Genomic DNA, 20,700 nt, shown 5'->3' on the forward strand with positions numbered 1-20,700 from the left:
GAAAAGGTGTGTGTGGTGGTGGTGGGGTGTTAAAGCAGGTGCATGGGGTTGCAGCACCCCTCAAATTTGGTCTGGCCACCCCCTGTCATTGGGCCAAATGGGAGAGGTGTCTAGGACAAATTTCCAGTTCCAGCCAGAGGCCAAGAGAGCGGTGTGTGTACGTGGGTGTCCCCTGCCTCCCCACATTGCATCCCTGCCTAGGTGATCTCTGTCCCAGCCGTATCTTGGTTTTCCCCTATCCCCAGAGAAGGACTCAACCCAGTGGGGAGTGATAGGAAGTGGGTGGAGATTGCCCATTCTTCCAACACTGGTATCCCACCTCATCCACCACGGTCATCCCTTTGTGGAATGGCAGCACGTATCTGGGGCCTTGCAGGCCCTGCAAAGGAGAAACCAGAACTGTGGGATAGTCTAAGTGTGACGTGTGTTATTGACCCAGACACACCAAGCCTGGGACAGAGGGGGTCAAACAGCATGGAGGGAGAGTCCTCTGGAATAGCCACCCTTGTAGCAGCACCCACTTCCCAGGGAGCAATTCTGCAGAGACCACCCGCCATCCCGACCTGTGCAAGACCCAAGCGAACAGACCCCGGAGAGCCCCAGAGAGGAAGACGCGGATTCTGTTATGATTCCAGATAGAACCATCTGTCGTCCATCATAATTTGCGTCATGGTAACACCTACCAACCCCATGCGAGATCCGGGACTCCAGTTGTGCCAGGCGCTGCACAGACCCCTCCAGACCGAGACATGGTCACTAAATCGGAAAACCAGGGGGAGGGGGAGTCCCCAGAAGGGGCCGAGAGATGATCTAGCCTGAGCCCCTCGCTGCAGGGTTTGCAACCCAGGGCAGCGCCGCACCGGAGCCCGGCAGGGCGGGGGCGGTCTCCGGCCGCAGAGAGGGAAAGCCGGACTCGAACCCGCGGCCCGAGCGCGGAGCCACCGATCGATCGATCGACGAGCCCGGCGTGCGATTGTTGATGGCGGCCTGGGTGGGGGATCGATGCTCTCCGCGCTCGGTTCCTGCCGCCCGCCCTGGCGCCCCCTGTCATGGCGGCGCCCAGGGAGGAGACACGTGGCCTGTTCAGCCAGGGGGTCCGGGCGGTGCTGGGCAGCTGGGCCGCGTTGCAGGTGAGAGCGGGGGGCGATGGGTGGGGGGCAGAGCGAGTCCCGGAGCTAGGGGGCGGCAAGGCAATGCCAGGCCAGGCTTGGCCTGGCCTCTCCTCCTATAGGAACACGCGGAAGGGGCAAGGCCACCTATAAATCCTCCCAGGCCCTATAGAATCACGCAGAAAGGGCCCGGCCCCCTTTTGCCCCCCTCTAGACCCTATAGAAACACGCAGAAAAGGCAAGCTCCCCCAGACCCTATAGAAACATGCAGAAAGGGCAAGCCCCCCCCCCGACCCTATAGAAACACGCAGAAAGGGAAAGATCCCCCTATAGATTAATCTGTCCCTATAGAAACATAGAGCAATGGCAAGGTCACCATAGAAACACCACCAGGCTCTATAGAAAAATAGAGACACGGGAAGGTCCCCTATAGACACGCTCTCCAGACCCTCTAGAAACACAGAGAGATGGCATGGTCCCCTATAGAAACACAGAGGTCTCAAGGGCCCCTGTGGACACCCCCCCCCCGTCCCTACAGAAACACACTGCAAAGGTGAGGTCCCCTATAGGAATTTTCCCTCCCTGTCTCTACAGGAACACAGCGGGGTGATGAGGTCCCCCATAGTCCCTGCCCCCAGGCCCACACAGCCCTCCCACAGAAACATGGCGAGGTAGCACGGTCCCGTCTAGAACAGCCGGCGTGCCGAAGCCGGGCGATCCCGCGCCCTGCCTGCCTCGTGGTTCGCAGGCCCAGGCCAAGGGGTAACGTCTGCACTTCTCTCCCCGGCGCAGGTCGCGGTGGAGCATGGCTTCGGCGGGGCACACGGCCGGGCAAAGGCCGAGTGGCTGGTGGGCGCGGTGGAGCAGTATTTCCACAGCAACGGTGAGACCCGCCGACACCGACGGGGCGTTCCCACCGGCAGCGCCTCAGGGCCCGGCTCCTCAAGCCCCCAAGATCGCAGGGGGTCTGTGCTACGCCTGCCGTGAATGGGACCCCCGTCTTGGTTGGTGGGGGTCTAGTGGGTTAGAGCAAAGGGAGCCAGGACTCCTGGGTTCTCCCCTCGGTTCTGCGAGGGGAATGGGGTCCAGTGGTCAGAGCAGGGGGCTGGGAGCCAGGACTCCTGGGTTCTCTCCCCGGCTCTGGGAGGGGAGTGGGGTCCAGTGGTCAGAGCAGGGGGCTAGGAGCCAGGACTCCTGGGAGGGAGCTGGGAGTCTTCCCCCAATCCCAGAATCCTTTTCCAGGCTAGGGAGTCCTGAAAGCCCCCTCCCGCCCCAGCTCTGAGTCTTCTTCTCTCTGCAGTGGCCCTGGAGCTGGACGAGGTGGAGGATTTCCTCGCCGAGGTGCTGAACAACGAGTTTGACACCATCATTGAGGACGGCAGCTTGGCTGAGGTATCCCAGCCGCGTGTCCTAGCCCCCGTAGTGCTTGGCAGGAGGCGACTCCTCCTATCTCTCAACCCTGCCCCGGGGGACTGCGGGAGTGAGGGCAGAGCATGTGTGTGGGGGTGGGGTGGTCATCCTGGCCTGGGGGATTCTTGGAAGGAGGGGGGACACCCCCTGGCCTTTGATCCCATCTCTTCCCCCCACCCTCCCCGGCAGGTGAGCCAGCAGCTCCAGTTGCTCTTTGCCCGGTGCCAGTGTGGCGAGGGGCCGGCCCTGACGGAAGCCATCGCCCGGCTGGCGCGGAGGCAGCAGGAGGTGGGCAGGGCAGCCGCCCAGGCCCGACCCGCCGAGGGGAGCAGCAGTGAGGAGGAGGAGGAGAAGGAGAAGCCGGAGGAGGTACCAGCCGTGGGGCCCAGAGCAGGGGCCAGGAATCAGGGATGGGAGCCAGGATATGCAACTGGCTGAGCCCATGGGGCTGATCTTGGCGGGCGGTAGGGAGCTGGCTGGGCTCAATCTTGGGGGGGGGGGGGCCTGCAGTTGGGAGGGATCCCAGCTCTGACTCCTGCACCCCATCCCTGCAGGTGATGGACTGCAGCAGCCCCGGGCCCCTCCCGGACCCTCCCCCGGCAGACGACGGCTGGACGGTCGTACGGAAGAAAAAGAAATGAGGGGTGCCCCCCCGGTCACGTGTGGCCTGGGGGGGCTTCGCTGCAGGGAGCTGGGCAGGGGAAGAAACCAGGTGTAGCCACAATGTGTCGCTATGGCAACAGCTGGGGGGCGTTACTCCGGTGAGAGGGGCGCCCCCTAGAGGGGACAGGCCCTGCCCCCCATTCCCTGCACCGTGGCTGAAAACGAAACGACCCGAACAAAACAAAACCTTTATTAAGAAATCGGCTGATGGAGCTTTAACAACAATGCCCGGCTCCCACGAACTCTAGAAAATCCGGGTGCCCCCCCATCTCCTGGCGGGAGGGAGAGAGTTGGGGTGCCCCCGTGGATGGGAGGCTGCCCCCTAGTGGCCAGCCACTGCACGTCGGCAACAATAAAACGGCGGTCTGCGAAGCGAGCGTCTGTCCCTGGCGAGCGCCGCGTGAGCCGGCCTGTCGATCCCGCGGGGGGGGCAGCTGGCAGCTGAACAAAGGGGGGGGTTAACAGCTAGGCCTGCCCTTGTGCGGGGAGGTGAGTTCAAAGTGCCTGAGGACAGTTCAAGTATCGTTTGCTGGGGGGGGTCGGGTCCAGTCCAGCCCCTCGGCCTCGGGGACGGGCCCGGGGGGGGCTGCCGGCTCCCCCCGCCCGGCCCGGCTCAGGGCTTCCATCCAGCGCCGCTGCAGCCCCTCCGACTCCGCACTGAACTGCCAGCAAAGCTGGCTCTGGCGGATGGCGAACGAGTGACGCCGCTCGAGCCGCACCCCCGGGTCCGGGGCCGTCACCTCGAAGCCGATCAGCGGGAGGCTGCGCTGGGCCTTCACGTCCTGGGGGGCCAGAGAGACGGGGTCAGGCGTGAAGGGCAGGGGCTGCCGGTCGGGAGTGGGGTCCCAGCAGGGCTGCAGGTCGGGAGTTGGGGGCACCGGCGGGGCAGGTCCGGAGTAGGAGGCCTGGCCAGGGTCGGGGGGCCCGGCAGGGGCTGCAGGTCGGGAGTCGGGGGCACTGGCAGGGCAGGTCCGGAGTAGGAGGCCTGGCCAGGGTCGGGGGGCCCGGCAGGGGCTGCAGGTCGGGAGTGGGGGGCACCGGCGGGGCAGGTCGGGAGTAGGAGGCCTGGCCAGGGTCGGGGGGCCCGGCAGGGGCTGCAGGTCGGGAGCACCGGCGGGGCAGGTCGGGAGTAGGAGGCCTGGCCAGGGTCGGGGGGCCTGGCAGGGGCTGCAGGTCGGGAGTGGGGGGCACCGGCAGAGCAGGGGGTGCGGGGCTCGGCAGAGCAGGTGGAGGCCGTGGGGCGAGGCCTGGGGGGGCAGGAGTGGGGAGCCGTGGCCTGCCAGGGTTACGGGGTGGCAGTGGGGGGCCTGGCAGAGCTGCAGGGGCCAGCAGGGCAGAGCAGGTGGGGGCCGCGGGGGACCCTACCTGGGGGGCCCCATAGACGTACAGCACCAGGGGCTCGCTCTCCGGAACGACGAACCAGCCTTTGCGCCAGGCCTTGGCGCCCGGCTCCATGTAGTGCAGGGAGCTGCAGACAACGCTGCGCTCGGCCGCCTCCGACGCCTGCTTCTGTGGGGCAGAAATGCCCAGTAGTGCCCGGGGGCCCCACTGCGAGGGGGGACTCAGCAGGGCCCCGGGGGGGGGAGCTGGGGGTGCCAGGGGGCTCACCTCGGGGATGGAGCAGCGGCGTGGGGGGTGGCTGGAGTGCACCGGGGGGGCTCACCTCGAGGATAAAGCGGCGGCTCAGGGGGGGGATCCTGGAGGGGGGGCTGGGGGACTCACCTCGAGGATGGAGCGGCGGCTCGGGGGGGGATCCTGGAGGGGGGGCTGGGGGACTCACCTCGAGGATGGAGCGGCGGCTCGGGGGGGGATCCTGGAGGGGGGGCTGGGGAGTCACCTCGAGGATAGAGCGGTGGGTCGGGGGGGATGCTGCGGGGGACTCACCTCGAGGATGGAGCGGCGGCTCGGGGGGGGATCCTGGAGGGGGGGCTGGGGGAGTCACCTCGAGGATGGAGCGGCGGCTCGGGGGGGGATCCTGGAGGGGGGGCTGGGGGAGTCACCTCGAGGATAGAGCGGTGGGTCGGGGGGGATGCTGCGGGGGACTCACCTCGAGGATGGAGCGGCGGCTCGGGGGGGGATCCTGGAGGGGGGGCTGGGGGAGTCACCTCGAGGATGGAGCGGTGGGTCGGGGGGGATGCTGGGGGGGGACTCACCTCGAGGATGGAGCGGCGACGCGGGGGGGGGATCTTGGAGGGGGGGCTGGGGGAGTCACCTCAAGGATGGAGCGGTGGGTCGGGGGGGATCCTGGAGGGGGGGCTGGGGGACTCACCTCGAGGATGGAGCAGCGGCGTGGGGGGGATCCTGGAGGGGGGGCTGGGGGAGTCACCTCGAGGATAGAGCGGTGGCTCAGGGGGGGATCCTGGAGGGGGGGCTGGGGGAGTCACCTCGAGGATGGAGCGGCGGCTCGGGGGGGATCCTGGAGGGGGGGCTGGGGGACTCACCTCGAGGATAGAGCGGTGGCTCAGGGGGGGATCCTGGAGGGGGGGCTGGGGGAGTCACCTCGAGGATGGAGCGGCGGCTCGGGGGGGATCCTGGAGGGGGGGCTGGGGGACTCACCTCGAGGATGGAGCAGCGGCGTGGGGGGGATCCTGGAGGGGGGGCTGGGGGAGTCACCTCGAGGATAGAGCGGTGGCTCAGGGGGGGATCCTGGAGGGGGGGCTGGGGGAGTCACCTCGAGGATGGAGCGGCGGCTTGGGGGGGGATCCTGGAGGGGGGGCTGGGGGAGTCACCTCGAGGATGGAGCGGTGGGTCGGGGGGGATGCTGGGGGGGACTCACCTCGAGGATGGAGCGGCGACGCGGGGGGGGGCCGGGGGGCCCGGGGGGGCCGTGCAGCACGGCAAAGCAGCCCCCACAGACCCGGTTGGGCCGGTTGTTGTCGTAAAGCAGCCGGGCCCGGAACTCGGAGCATTTCCCGCAGACCACCTGGGGGAGCCGGGGGGGGGGGAAGCATGAGACCAGGGGGGACCCCAAGACAGGCCCGGCCCAGCCAGGGGTCCTGGGCTCCCAGGGCCCCCTCCCGCAGCCCAGGCCCCCCCATCCCGTTCCCGCCCCAGCCCCTGGGACTCACGCGGCCGCAGGCCCGGCAGTGGTGTCGGCGTTTGGTGAGGGCGGCGAAGGGCTCCTGGCACTGCATGCAGAGCGTCACCTCGTTCTCCCGGATCGGCGTCGGCGCCCGGCGGCCCAGCTCCCGGCGGCCCAGCTCCCGGCCCTGCACGGGGACAGCCGCACGGGGCCTCGCACGGGCGCACACGGCTCCCGCCCTCGCCCCCCGGCCCTGCGCACGCACGTGCAAATCCTGCCCTCGCTCACGTGAATGTGGGTCCTGCCCTCGCATCCCCCGGTCCCACCCTCTCATGCACACCCCCAGTTCCCTCCCTCGCACTTGCACCCCTAGGTCCTGCCCACACTCAGCCATCCACGCACGGACACACGCGTGTGAGCTCACCAGCGATCCAGCCCAGGGCTCCTCCTCTTCCCGGGGGGCAGCTCCCACCGGAATCTGCTCCAGCTTCAGGATCGTGGCCCGAATCGCCTGGGGGGGCAGAGGAATGAGAAGGGGAGGGAGGTGCCCCTCCCCCGGCAGCCCCCCTCCACCTGTGCCCCCCACAGCAGGCCCCACCATGGCCCAGGACCCTCCCCACTGATGGGGATGGGAAGGGCTGTGGGGGCAGGTGAGAGGTGACCCTGAGCTGAATCCTGCCCCTCCACTCTGCCCCCCCCCCCGAGACACCGCTCCCTGGATCCCCCCCGTGCCAGGGGAAGGGGGACAGTCCCAAGGCCCCCCAGGTACCTGGATCCAGTCGTGTTTCTCTTCCTCCGTCCTAAAGGGCAGAAACAGGAACACGGAGGGGGGTGTTAATGGGGGGCGGGGTAGACGTGGGGGGAGGGGTACTGGGCGGTGAGTGGGGGGGGAATAACCAGGCTGTGGAGGGAGGCAGAGGGGACACCAGGCTGGGGGGGTTGGGGAAGTCAGGGGGGAGACTCGGGGGAGACAAGGTGAGGGGGCAGTGGAGATATTGGGGGGCAGTGGGGACACCGGGGGGTCTCCCTACCTCGCCTGCAGCTCCAGCGAACGCTGCTTCCCTGACACCAGGAAGGTCCGGGGCAGGTTGACGCCACTCGACTCCTTCACCTGCGGGACAGAGACACTGGGAGGGGAGCGGCCGGGTCAGAAACCCCCCCACACCCCCTCGATCGGGGGAGCAGGATACCAGGGCAGAGGGGCCCAGGGTGGAATACTGGTGGAGGGGGGAGAAACTGAGGCACAGGGGCCTGGGCAAGGAGGGATACGGGGGGGGGGAACGGGGCACAGGAGGATACCGGAGATGGGTGGGATACCAGGGCACAGGGGAGGGGGGATACCGGGGCGGGGGGTACGAGGGGTAGGGGGGATACCAGGGCGGGGAGGTTACCAGGGGAGGGGGGAGAGCAGGGCCGGGGTGTGTGTGGGGGAGGGGGATATAGTGGGAGGGGGATGGGGGCCAGGGAGGATAGCGGGGGAGGGTGAGGGGGGAGGATACTGAGGGGGGAATAGCGGGGTCCGCGCTCCCCACCCACCTCCATCCCCTCCACGTCGATCCGGGCCCGGACCCCGAATTTCTGGCCGAGGAGGCGCAGTTTGGGGACGCAGCAGAGCAGCCGGTCGTTGAACTGGGGAGAAGGGGGTCGAGAGGGGGTCAGAGGTCACCCACGCCCCCAACCCCCCAGGGCTCAGAGGTCACCCCCCCACCCCCAGGGGTCAGAGGTCACCCAACCAGTCCCTCCCTTTGTACAGAGGCCAGCCAGGGAGCCCCCCAGGGGTCAAAGGTCACCCAGCCAAGCCCGTGCCCTCATATGGGGGTCAGAGCCCCCCTCCCAGCCCCCGGCAGCCTGACCCAGGGGGTCTCTCACCAGGATCAGGTACCGGTCCTGTGTGGTCCCGTTCTTGGCCGACAGCTTGAGGATGTGGCCTTCCTTAATGAGCTCGTTAGTGGGGCTAACGATGTCCTCCTCCCCGCCCAGCAGCTCGTACACCTTCAGCAAGGAATGCATCCGTTCCTGGGGGCGAGAAGGGGGGTCGGTCCTGCCCCACAGCCCAGCAGCTGCCCTGCCCCCCCAGCCGGCTGCTTCTCGGGGCCAGGGGAGCCTCCCCGTGTGGTGTTGTGTGTGGCTGTTCCCAGCCGCCCCACCCCAGAGGTGGCTGCATCTGGCGAGCCATCCCCACGCGGCGTTGGGTGTGGTTGTTCCCCGCTGCCTGCCCCCAGATGTGGCTGCATCTCGGTGGTGAGCGAGCGTCCCTGTGGCATCGCCCTACGCAGCCCCACCCTGCTCCCCGCAGCACAGCGCCCCCTAGCGCCCAGGCTGGGACTCGCACTCGGACCCCGGCGTACCATTTTGCGGATGGCGGCATTCGAATGCTCGGCTGCCGTCGCGATCAGCTGCAGGGACTCTGCGATCAGGGCGGAGAGACGGGGTGAGTCCAGGAGAGCCCCCCACCCAGCCCGCCCCCCCAGATACCCACAGAGCCCCCCGCCCAGCCCGCCCCCCCGGATACCCAGAGCCCCCCGCCCAGCCCGCCCCCCCCAGATACCCAGAGCCCCCCGCCCAGCCCGCCCCCCCCGGATACCCAGAGCCCCCCGCCCAGCCCGCCCCCCCCGGATACCCAGAGCCCCCCGCCCAGCCCGCCCCCCCCGGATACCCAGAGCCCCCCGCCCAGCCCGCCCCCCCCAGATACCCAGAGCCCCCCGCCCAGCCCGCCCCCCCCAGATACCCAGAGCCCCCCACCCAGCCCCCCCAGATACCCAGAGCCCCCCGCCCAGCCCGCCCCCCCGATACCCAGAGCCCCCCGCCCAGCCCGCCCCCCCAGATACCCAGAGCCCCCCGCCCAGCCCGCCCCCCCAGATACCCACAGAGCCCCGGGCGCCCCACTCACTCTCTGCATCCCGGCTGTCGGGGGCGCCGGGGGGCAGGCGCTGCAGGTAACCCTTCAGCAGCAGCTGGTACCGGGGGATCCTCTGGACGGGCTCCAGCATGTGCTGCTGCAGGGTGAGATTCCCGCAGGCCTCCTCCATCTGCAAAGGGGAGGGTGAGCCCGGACGCCTGGGTTCTCTCCCCGGCTCTGGGACGGGAGCGGGGGCTGGTGGTTAGAGCAGGGGGGGCTGGGAGCCCGGACACCTGGGTTCTCTCCCCGGCTCTGGGACGGGAACGGGGGCTGGTGGTTAGAGCAGGGGGGGCTGGGAGCCCGGACGCCTGGGTTCTCTACCCGGCTCTGGGACGGGAGCGGGGGCTGGTGGTTAGAGCAGGGGGGGCTGGGAGCCCGGACACCTGGGTTCTCTCCCCGGCTCTGGGACGGGAACGGGGGCTGGTGGGTTAGAGCAGGGGGGGCTGGGAGTCCGGACGCCTGGGTTCTCTCCCCGGCTCTGGGACAGGAGCGGGGGCTGGTGGTTAGAGCAGGGGGGGCTGGGAGCCCGGACGCCTGGGTTCTCTCCCCGGCTCTGGGACAGGAGCGGGGGCTGGTGGGTTAGAGCAGGGGGGGCTGGGAGCCCGGACACCTGGGTTCTCTCCCCGGCTCTGGGACGGGAACGGGGGCTGGTGGGTTAGAGCAGGGGGGGCTGGGAGCCCGGACACCTGGGTTCTCTCCCCGGCTCTGGGACGGGAACGGGGGCTGGTGGTTAGAGCAGGGGGGGCTGGGAGCCCGGACGCCTGGGTTCTCTCCCCGGCTCTGGGACGGGAGCGGGGGCTGGTGGTTAGAGCAGGGGGGGCTGGGAGCCCGGACACCTGGGTTCTCTCCCCGGCTCTGGGACGGGAACGGGGGCTGGTGGGTTAGAGCAGGGGGGGCTGGGAGTCCGGACGCCTGGGTTCTCTCCCCGGCTCTGGGACAGGAGCGGGGGCTGGTGGTTAGAGCAGGGGGGGCTGGGAGCCCGGACGCCTGGGTTCTCTCCCCGGCTCTGGGACAGGAGCGGGGGCTGGTGGGTTAGAGCAGGGGGGGCTGGGAGCCCGGACACCTGGGTTCTCTCCCCGGCTCTGGGACGGGAACGGGGGCTGGTGGGTTAGAGCAGGGGGGGCTGGGAGCCCGGACACCTGGGTTCTCTCCCCGGCTCTGGGACGGGAACGGGGGCTGGTGGTTAGAGCAGGGGGGGGCTGGGAGCCCGGACGCCTGGGTTCTCTCCCCGGCTCTGGGACAGGAGCGGGGGCTGGTGGGTTAGAGCAGGGGGGGCTGGGAGCCCGGATGCCTGGGTTCTCTCCCCGGCTCTGGGACGGGAGCGGGGGCTGGTGGTTAGAGCAGGGGGGGCTGGGAGCCCGGACGCCTGGGTTCTCTCCCGGCTCTGGGACAGGAGCGGGGGCTGGTGGGTTAGAGCAGGGGGCTGGGAGCCGGGACTCCTGGGTTCTCTCCCCAGCTCTGGGAGGGGAGCAGGGGCTGGTGGTTAGAGCGGGGGCCAGGAGCCTGGGTTCCTCACCTGGATCTGGTGGATGATCAGCTTGAAGTGGGCGGATCGCTCCATCCAGGTGTTGACGAGCTCCATGGCCCGGTCAAAGTTCTTGACGTACTCCCCGTACATCTTGAGAAATGGAGCCAGCTTCTGCAGTATGTCCCCTATGCGGGGGTACCTGTCCCTGGGGAGGGCGGGGGGTGGGATCAGAGCTGGCGCCCCATGTCCCAGGCCCCGGAGCCAGCCCGTCCCCCATGCAGCGTTCTGTGCGGCGGTTCCCCAGCTGCCCCGCCCCAGAGGTGGCTGCATCTCGGCGACCTCTCACACACGCCCCCCCCCGGCCCACTGCTCGCTCACCATTCCTGCATGCGCTTCTCCAGCTCCGGCAGCAGGAACTGCTGATGGAAACAGTAGATGGAACAAATGTTGGAGAAAATCCCCATCACCACGTCGCCGGGGAAAGAGCTTCTGCTGCGGGCTTCCTCCAGGAGACGGGCACAGAACACCTGCGGGGGGGAACCAGTGAGCACCCCCGCTCCCGGGGCCGGGAGAGAACCCAGGCGTCCTGGCTCCCAGCCCCCCCAGTTCCTGGTACCTGATCCAGCAGGTGCAGCCGGGCGACGTAAGCCTTCTCTGTCTGCAGCAGCTCATTGGCGATGTGGAAGGTTTTTTGGGGGGCTGTGAGCTGGGGGTGCAGAGGGGGAGAGAGAGAGAGAGAGAGAGGTGTCAACCCCACACACTCAGCCCCGACCCCCAAGCCTCTGCCCCACCATATCCCCACCTCACACACACAGACCTGCCCTGCCCCACCCCCCAGTTCCCTTCCCTGGCAGTCAGGACTGGGTGCTGGAGGGCGCCATGGGGCAGGGACGCTCTCCCCTGGGAGTCAGGGCTGGGTGCTGGGTGTCGCCATGGGGTGCAGGGCTGCACAGGGGGTGCTCTCCCCTGGCAGTCAGGGCTGGGTACTGGGGGGCGCCGTGGGGCGGGGAGCAAGGCGGGGGGCTGGACAGGGGGCACTCTCCCCTAGCAGGCAGGGCCAGGCACTGGGGGGCGTCGTGGGGCAGGGGGCTGGGCAGGGGGCGCTCTCCTCTGGCGGTCAGGGTTGCGTACTGGGGGGCACCGTGGGGCAGGGAGCGGGGCGGGGAGCGCTCTCCCCTAGCAGGCAGGGCCAGGCGCAGGGGGGCACCGTGGGGCAGGGGGTCGGCGGCTCTCATCGATCTCACCTCCGGCGCGTTCGGTCTCTCGGCCTGGGGGGGCACCGTGCCTGGCGCCGGCCCCCCGTCGTCCCCACTCCCCTCGTCCAGGTCGCTGTCCACCTCGGAGTCTGGGCAGGGGGGGGACCCCGGGCTGCCCCCCCCGTCGCCCTCCCCCACGGGCCCCTCGTCCCCCCCAAAGCCCAGCTCCTCGCTGGGGGACGGGGAGCTGATGCTGTCGAAGCCACTGTCCCGGTTGGCCAGTTTCCCGCTGGGGGCCGGGGGGGGCAGGCAGGGGGCCTGGTCCCCCTGCCCGGCTGGCCCTGAGTCCTCCCCCGCCGGCAGACCCAGGAGAGCCAGCGACTTGGGGGTTACATCGGCCTCCCCAGGGCTCGGGGGGTCCGAGCTGGGGGTGGGGGACGGCTGCTCCAGGGTCAGGATTACAGGGTCCCTGCAGGAGGAAGGGAAACGGAGTCAGGACTCCTGGGTTCTCCGGGAGGGGAGCGGGGTCTGGTGGGTTAGAGCGGGGGTGGGGGAAGCCCGGACTCCTGGGTTCTCTGGGAGGGGCGCACTCACCTCTCAAACTTCTCGATGAGGGTCAAGACGTCTGTGGAGACAGCTCCATCCTGAGCCTCGGGGTGCAGCGTCGGGGGGCTCCGGGGGCCCAGGCGGGGGTTGGCTGGGAGGGGGCGTGAGGGGGGCGGGGGGATGGGGGCCGGGGGCCACGGGGGATGGGTGCTCTGGAGATGACCTGGTTTGGGAGGGACTGGAAAAGGAAAGGGAGGAAAGGGTTAATGTGATCCCCGCCCAGCACCAAGCCCCCCCAGCACCTCCCTCAGTGCCCCACCCCCAATGTCCCCCCAGCACCCGGCCTCTCCCTCAGCGCCCCACCCCCAATGCCACCCCAGCACCCGGCCCCTCCCCCAGTGCCCCACCCCTAATGCCCCCCCAGCACCCCACCCCCAATGCCCCTCCAGCACCCGGCCCCTCCCCCAGCGCCCCACCCCCAATGCCACCCCAGCACCCGGCCTCTCCCCCAGCGCCCCACCCCCAATGCCACCCCAGCACGCGGCCTCTCCCCCAGCGCCCCACCCCCAATGCCACCCCAGCACCCGGCCCCTCCCCCAGTGCCCCACCCCCAATGCCCCCCAACACCCGGCCCCTCCCCCAGTGCCCCCCCAGCACCCCACCCCCAATGCCCCTCCAGCACCCGGCCCCTCCCCCAGCGCCCCACCCCCAATGCCACCCCAGCACCCGGCCTCTCCCCCAGCGCCCCACCCCCAATGCCACCCCAGCACCCGGCCCCTCCCTCAGCGCCCCACCCCCAATGCCCCTCCAGCACCCGGCCCCTCCCCCAGCGCCCCACCCCCAATGCCCCTCCAGCACCCGGCCCCTCCCCCAGCGCCCCACCCCCAATGCCCCCCAACACCCGGCCCCTCCCCCAGCGCCCCACCCCCAATGCCCCCCCAGCGCCCCACCCCCAATGCCACCCCAGCACCCGGCCTCTCCCCCAGCGCCCCACCCCCAATGCCACCCCAGCACCCGGCCCCTCCCTCAGCGCCCCACCCCCAATGCCCCTCCAGCACCCGGCCCCTCCCCCAGCGCCCCACCCCCAATGCCCCCCAACACCCGGCCCCTCCCCCAGCGCCCCACCCCCAATGCCCCCCCAGCGCCCGGCCCCTCCCCCAGCGCCCCACCCCCAATGCCCCCCAACACCCGGCCCCTCCCCCAGCGCCCCACCCCCAATGCCCCCCCAGCGCCCCACCCCCAATGTCCCCCCAGCAGCTCCTGCTGGCAGAGGCTGGGGCTGGAGCAGCCAGTTCCCCCGCCCGCCCTGCCCCGCCCCGCCCTGTGGGACTCACCCTGTGGTTTGGGGCCCAGGGCCCTCCTGGGCAGGGCGGGGTGGGGCTCCCCCCCGTCGCTGTGGGGCCCGGGGTCTGAGCGGAGGCGCTGGGCGCTCTCCGGACGCCAGGGTTCGCTTCGCGGTTCCAGGGACAGACTCTTCACCAGCAGCCGGGAGCCCTGGCCCGGGGGGCCTGGAAGGGAGAAGGGGGGTGGCGGGGTTGAAGGGGGTTGGAGGGTCATTGTGCCCCCCCAACCCTACCCACAAGTTTGCCCTGCCCATCCCCCACCAGTGCCCCCTCCCTGCAATTCCTCCTCCGCAGCCCCCTCATGGCCCCTCCTTAGCAGGGTCCCCCCATAGGTTCAAACCCCCACCCCGCCAGCTGCTGTCTGCGCCTGTCGGGGGGGGGGGGCAGAGAGCAGTGGGAGCTCCCCTCCCCCCCCACAGTGCACCCTCGTCTGGGGGGTCAAAGGAGCAAACGGCTGAGCTTGGAGGAAGGGTGGAACAGGGGACCCAGGCATCCGGGCTCCCAGCCCGCTCCAGCCCTGCACTCTAACCCACCAGACCCCGCTCCCCTTCCAGATCTGGGAGAGAACCCAGGAGTCCTGACTCCCAGCCCTGCCCCCCCACTCTCACCACTACACCTCACCCTCATTCCAGAGCCGGGGAGAGAACCCAGGAGTCCTGACTCCCAGCCCTGCCCCCCCACTCTCAACACTACACCTCACCCCCATTCCAGAGCCGGGGAGAGAACCCAGGAGTCCTGACTCCCAGCCCTGCCCGCCCCACTCTCACCACTACACCTCACCCTCATTCCAGAGCCGGGGAGAGAACCCAGGAGTCCTGACTCCCAGCCCTGCCCCCCCACTCTCAACACTACACCTCACCCCCATTCCAGAGCCGGGGAGAGAACCCAGGAGTCCTGACTCCCAGCCCTGCCCGCCCCACTCTCACCACTACACCTCACCCTCATTCCAGAGCCGGGGAGAGAACCCAGGAGTCCTGACTCCCAGCCCTGCCCCCCCACTCTCACCACTACACCTCACCCTCATTCCAGAGCCGGGGAGAGAACCCAGGAGTCCTGACTCCCAGCCCTGCCCCCCCACTCTCAACACTACACCTCACCCCCATTCCAGAGCCGGCTGACTCCCAGCCCTGCCCCCCCACTCTCACCACTACACCGCACCCCCATTCCAGAGCTGGGGAGAGAACCCAGGCGTCCTGGCTCCCGGCCCCCCCAGGACCACTCACCCCCACTGCTCTCAGCTCTGGACCTGTGGGGACCAGGGCAGGAAGGGGGAAGTCGGGGGGGGGGGGGGGGGACACGACAAGGGGTGGGGTGGGGCTGGGATCCCAGATCTTAGCAACGGCCCTGCCCAGGAGATATGAACAGACGGGATCCCGCAGGCCCGGAGAGGAGCTTAAGGTGGAGGGAACCGGGTGCAGGGGCGCCGGCTCTGATCCAGCCCTGGGGGGGGGCTGGCTGGCTTAGGGGGGCGGGGAATGGGACATGGGGCCTGTCCCCTCTAGGGGGAGCTGGCTCCCACCACGCCCCAGGGCGCGGACTGGCTGGGTCCGATTCTGGGCTTCCCCTGTAACCACATGTATCTGTGCCTCAGTTTCCTTTCTCTATTCAGGCTGGCATGTAAGGAACCGTCTCTCACTGCCGGTGCCCCTCACTCCCGACTCGCAGCCCCTACCAGCCCAGCCCTGCCCCGCCGGTGCCCCTCACTCCTGACCCGCAGCCCTACCTGGTATCCCGATGCCACCTTAACTCCACCAGGTGCTGGCTGTGATTTCACCCACCTGGCTGCCTAGTAAGAACCTTGTCAGCCTTGGCACCGCCCCACCTGCCTCTGCCTGAGGGTGTGGGGGAGAGACAGGGCTCAGAGAACCACCCAGCCCCCGCCAGTGCCCCTCACTCCCGACCCGCAGCCCCCTGCCAGCCCAGCCCCCCAGCCCCGCCAGTGCCCCTCACTCCCGACCCGCAGCCCCCCCAAGTTTAGCTGCTCCCTGTGCAGCAGCGACTTCAGAGGGTTAATGAACATCAGCAGCCAGAAGGCGGGGGGGGGGGGTGCAGAAGGTTGGGGCAGGGTCCGATGCCCTGGGGATGGGCCCCTGGGGGGGAGGGGTCAGGGGGTCAGCAGGACGGGAGAGATGCCTGTCGAGATTGCTCAGGACTGGGGGGAGCCGGGAGATGCAGGGGGTTGTGGGTAATATGCAAATATCACCACTGCAGCCTAAACCACAAATCTGAGCCCTTCCATCTCAGCCCCTCCCCCAGCTGAACCCAGGAGTCCTGGCTCCCCCCTCCCCTCCCAGAGCAGGGGGAAGAACCCAGGAGTCCTGGCTCCCACCCCACCCCCCTGCTACTAACCACTAGGCCCCACTCCCCTCCCGGGGACTGGGGGGAAGAGAACCCAGAAGTCCTGACCAGCCTTCCTCTGGACAATCACGGGGTCTGCATCCCAAATCAGCTGAGCCCTTTGGGAACAATAACACTGTGGTTGTTTTGTTTTGCTGGAAATGTGTCGCAAGAGGAGGGTACCGCAGACAGACCGACCCTGAGCCAGGCTCGTTCCCTCCCGCTGGGTCCGCACGGAGGGACCGACACACACGCAGACGCCCCCCCCCGTGAGTCTTTGTTCCAGACCTGGTAAACCCGCGCTTAGGCCAGTCCTCTCATCCCTCCATGACTCAGTTTCCCCTTCCACCTCTGTTTTTGGGGCAGGAATTGTCTCCTGCTCACTGTTGGGGCCTGATGGGATGGGCCCTGATCAGTCAGGGCGATTTGTACAGCATCTGGCAGGACAGGGGGTTGATCTCGGTCAAGGGGGGTGGGGAGGCTGGGAGCCAGGACTCCTGGGCTCTCTCCCCGGCTCTGGGAGGGGAGGGGAGGGGAGGGGGGGTCACAGAGCCAGGGTCTCAGACCAGGGGCTGCCCTCCCAGCCCCCTGTGCCCTGGGACCCTTCCACCCCCAGCCGTCCAGGGCAAGGAGCCGCTCTCACCCCATGCGCCCAGAGGCAGGACTGGCTGGGTGGGGGCAGGGCCAAGTCCAGGGGAAGAGACAAATCTCGAAAACCTGGGGGGCGAACGTCACCTGTCACCAAAAACTGCAGCAGAAGGGACCTGAGTTTGGCACTGTCCCGGGTGCCCCTGCTCTAACCACTAGACCCCATTCCCCGCACAGAGCCAGGGAGAGAACCCAGGAGTCCTGGCTCCCAGCCCCCCCCCCCGCTCTAACCACTAGACCCCATTCCCCGCACAGAGCCAGGGAGAGAACCCAGGAGTCTGGGCTTCCAATCCCCTCTCCCACTTGACAAAGAAATCACCCCCACACAGGTGTCCCCCCCGCCAGATTTCACAGCCCCCCTTACCGGCTCGGTGCCCGCCAGCCCCGCTCTCCAGGTGATAGGAGAACCGCATGGCCTTGCACTGCTGGGAGAAGGATCCGGCTCGGTCCAGGCTGGGGATCCCGACCATACTGGCCCTCTGCATGTCTGCACCCCTCCCTCCGGGGCTCAATCCCCCCCCAGCTCCGGTCCCAGGCCCCCCCGAGCCCCGGGGATCTCGGGCCACATCCTCAGCCAGGGGTGTCCGATCCCAACCCGGAGGCTGGCAAGAGAGCAGAGGGTGGGTCTCCTTCGCCGGGGGGGCGCGGGCGCCTGCTCCCCCGTCAGCGTGGGGCTGGAGGCATGGGGAAGGGAGGGGGTCTGTTTTCTCCAAGGCTGGGATGGGGGGGGGCCTGGCTCACTTGGGCCCCACGCGCCGCTGGCTTGCTGCAAAATCCGCTACCCCCTTCTCCGCCCACGAACCCGGAGCGAGGACGGGGGGAAAACACCCAGCCCACGTGGGATTTCCATCCACGCAGGCTCGGCCACGCAGCAAGGCCTCGGACGGCCCTCGGCAAAAAAGTCCAGGGGTTCCTCCGGGCAAGGGGTCCGCTCTGCAGCCGTGGCAAAAGGCAGCCACTTCCCCAGCTCTGGCCTTGCCAAACCCCGACCTCTTCGCTCCCGGGAGGTTTTCCTCGGTTGCCAAGCGCTGCTTTCGCGTGGGCCGTGCTGGAAACCGTCCCCAGCCAGATGCAATGTCCGAGTCGTCTTTAGTCAATCCCCCAACTCCCCACGAGGGTCTCGCTCATTGCCCCGGGGAGCGAGTTCTTCTCCCCCGCCACAGCGCGTGGGGCTGCCGATTCCTGGCTCGGAAATTCTCCCTCAGCCGCGAGGTCCCAGCTCTGCTCCTTCGAGGTTTCACATCAGTTGTACCCACCCATCTCCTCCAGGGAGGGTTCGCTCATTGGGAGCCCAGCTTCACGGCTTTTTGTAGTCAGGTTCGGATTTATTTCCCGCTGCTTGGAAGGAAGATCCAAACCGGCTGGCAACTCCCAATTCTGGCTTCGGACATTTAAAATCAGTTGTAAACTCCCGTTTTCAGCTTTGAGCGCTTCCAGCCAGCTGCGAACGCCGATTTCTGGTGTCCTACGTTTCAAACCAGTTGTGATTTCTTGCCTTGTGAGGCCCTTCTGCCGGGCTGTAAACTCCCAAGTCTCGCTTCGCCAATTACAAACTAGTGGCAACCGCGGACGGCTCGGGTTCAGACCACTTGTCAACTGGGATTTCTTGGGTTCAAATCCGTTGTAAACTCCGATTCCTCGTTTCCTAAGTTCCAGACCAGTTGTAAATTCCAATTTGCTGGTTTCAAACCAGATGTCAGCTCGTGTTTCTAGCTGCGTAAGCTCCAAGCCAGCGCCAGCTTCGAGTCCTTGTGGAGCAGAGCCGGCGTTCCCGAGGGGTTACTGCCAAACAAAAGAGCCAACTTGGATGTTCACTGCCTTTCTTCGAAATCAGGCTGGCTGGCTATTTTAAGCAGGGAAATCCACCTCTGGGAGGCCAGGGATTTTTCTCCCAAGGAGAGGGGGGGAAACCTCTGAAATCTGCTGCTAAATCCAGCCCACGGCTTCTTTCCCTGCTTGCACATGGTAGGGGGGGGAAATTCCTCCTGCTCTGGGATAATATGCTTCAAACCACAGCAGATGGGAACAATGGGGGGAGGATTTAAAGGCGCAGAGCCAGGCGCTGGAAAGGAACCACACGCGGCGGGGAACGCCCATTGATTACAGACATGCCAGACTTGTCTTCGCCATGGCTCGGGCCTGGCGGGCCCCGTCAAAGGCTTCCCGGCCCCGAGTCGCCAGCTGCCGGAGCATTGCTGGCTCACCCGCCTGGCCTGTTATACGGAGGGGAGGGGATTGGAGTGAGCGGGAGCTGGGGAGAGAACCCAGGAGTCCTGGCTCCCAGCCCCCTCTGCTCTAACCACTAGCCCCCACTCCCCTCCCACAGCTGGGGAGAGAACCCAGGAGCCCTGTGACTCAGCAGAGGGGCTGGTGCTAACAAGAGGAGCCGTTTCTCTTGCAGTTAAAGGGAAGCGGGAGCTGCCTGGATCGGGGCCTTTGAATGAAATCCCAGCTGGGCTCTGGAATCCCGGTTATTTCCTGAACTCCTGGAGGTGCTTCAACCCCCGGCTGCCGGCTCAGCCCCAGCGCCATGCGACCGACCAGCCATCCCAGCGCCAGGGAGAGAACCCAGGAGTCCTGGCTCCCAGCCCCCTGCTCTAACCACTAGATAACAGCGTCTACACAAAGTGGGCCAACCCCGTCTGTGTACAAACAGCCCTTTAGTGCGTTTGCCTGATGCCCTGGGCCTGGGGCCAAGAGCTGTTCCCTGCGGGTGAGGGATCGCAGCTCCTGAGACAAGTACAGTCCAGCAGCGGGATCACCCTGTTTCCCCCTGCCAACCATCTACTGTTAACTCACGGGTGGCTGTGGCGGGACAGCTCCCCCGACCACCTCTGGGGTGGAGCGGCTGGGGAATGGCCACACATAACACCGCAAGGGGACAACTCACCTGGTGCTGAAATGCAGCCACCTCCGGAGCGGGGCAGATGGGGAACAGCCACACATAACAGCATGGGGAGGGCTCACCCGATGCAGCCACCTCTGGGACGGGGTATCTGGGGAACGGCCACACTTAACGCCACATGGGCACAGCTCACCTGGTGCTGAGATGCAGTCAGCTCTGAAAAGACTGCTAGGAGGATGGGGAAAGGGGGGCTGGTGGGTTAGAGCAGGGGTTTCTGGGCTCTAGGACTCCTGGGTTCTCTCCCAGGCTGGGGGAGGGGAGTGAGGTCTAGTGAGTTGCATCCCGCACATTTTGCAACTTGGGATCTTTATATCTGGGAGCAACAGCCCCGCATGGCCGCAATTTGGCAACAAGGCCGCAGACCGGAGATTTATTTCCTCTGAACAATGTCTGTGACCGCAGGCACCCAGCCTCTTCGCCTCTGGGTGCTCGCCACCCGGCCTGCATGCGCGCTGGGTCTGCAATCGGGGGGCTTGGTTGGCAGGCAATGGGCCTCTGCAAGGCATGCAGGCCTGGGGATGGAGCCATTTCGATGCATGCATGCAGATTTGCAAGGGATGCGCGGCCCCCCCCTGCAGATTTGCAAGGGATGCGCGGCCCCCCCCTGCAGATTTGCAAGGGATGCGCGGCCCCCCCACGCAGATTTGCAAGGGATGCGCGGCCCCCCCACGCAGATTTGCAAGGGATGCGCGGCCCCCCCCCCTGCAGATTTGCAAGGGATGCGCGGCCCCCCCCTGCAGATTTGCAAGGGATGCGCGGCCCCCCCCCCTGCAGATTTGCAAGGGATGCGCGGCCCCCCCCCCTGCAGATTTGCAAGGGATGCGCGGCCCCCCCCCTGCAGATTTGCAAGGGATGCGCGGCCCCCCCCCTGCAGATTTGCAAGGGATGCGCGGCCCCCCCCCCTGCAGATTTGCAAGCCTGGCAGCTTGGTTTCCTGGCAATGTGCGGGCTGCAGAGTTGCAAGCCCAGGCCCCGCAGGACTCTCCAGGCCCGCCTGAAGATTTGCACCATTTCATCCCATGCAACCGTCACCCCCGCACCCCGGCTTCCAGCTGCGCCCCCCCAGGCCCCCCCCCGCCTTTGCAGCTGGAAATCGCAGCCACCTTTTGCAAAGCTCAGAGTCAGCAACGACACGGGGACGGGCGGGAGCTCCC

The 20,700-nt window shown here is 67.8% G+C and overlaps 2 protein-coding genes across 8 annotated transcripts; one reads left to right on the plus strand and one right to left on the minus strand.

Annotated features, from left to right (window-relative positions):
- Nucleotides 1-977: 977 nt before the first annotated feature.
- On the plus strand, nt 978-3,554 carry TSR2 (TSR2 ribosome maturation factor). The gene is made up of 5 exons (XM_048833032.2): nt 978-1,130; nt 1,902-1,992; nt 2,410-2,501; nt 2,709-2,888; nt 3,074-3,554. Exons 1-5 carry the CDS (start codon nt 1,050-1,052, stop codon nt 3,158-3,160), a joined length of 531 nt encoding a protein of 176 aa, XP_048688989.2. The 5' UTR covers nt 978-1,049; the 3' UTR covers nt 3,161-3,554.
- On the minus strand, nt 3,357-20,699 carry FGD1 (FYVE, RhoGEF and PH domain containing 1). 7 transcript variants are annotated; one of them, XM_075122618.1, is made up of 19 exons: nt 20,650-20,699; nt 17,006-18,423; nt 13,648-13,821; nt 12,362-12,551; nt 11,816-12,236; nt 11,188-11,277; nt 10,950-11,098; nt 10,620-10,776; nt 9,095-9,233; nt 8,553-8,611; nt 8,074-8,220; nt 7,741-7,833; nt 7,236-7,331; nt 6,974-7,004; nt 6,629-6,715; nt 6,251-6,391; nt 5,959-6,105; nt 4,548-4,691; nt 3,357-3,964 (listed from the first exon to the last, which is right to left on the minus strand). In XM_075122618.1, exons 2-19 carry the CDS (start codon nt 17,124-17,126, stop codon nt 3,678-3,680), a joined length of 2,673 nt encoding a protein of 890 aa, XP_074978719.1. In that variant the 5' UTR covers nt 17,127-18,423; nt 20,650-20,699; the 3' UTR covers nt 3,357-3,677. The 7 variants fall into 7 exon arrangements, with proteins under 7 accessions (XP_074978719.1, XP_074978718.1, XP_048688983.2 ...); XM_075122617.1 differs by lacking the exon at nt 20,650-20,699 and adding an exon at nt 19,532-19,626; XM_048833026.2 differs by lacking the exon at nt 20,650-20,699 and having other exon boundaries at nt 4,548-4,688; nt 7,236-7,315; nt 17,006-19,049.
- Between the last annotated feature and the right edge of the window lies 1 nt (nt 20,700).

This window comes from Caretta caretta, chromosome 23 (genome assembly GCF_965140235.1).
Source record: "Caretta caretta isolate rCarCar2 chromosome 23, rCarCar1.hap1, whole genome shotgun sequence".
Lineage (NCBI taxonomy): Eukaryota > Metazoa > Chordata > Testudines > Cheloniidae > Caretta > Caretta caretta.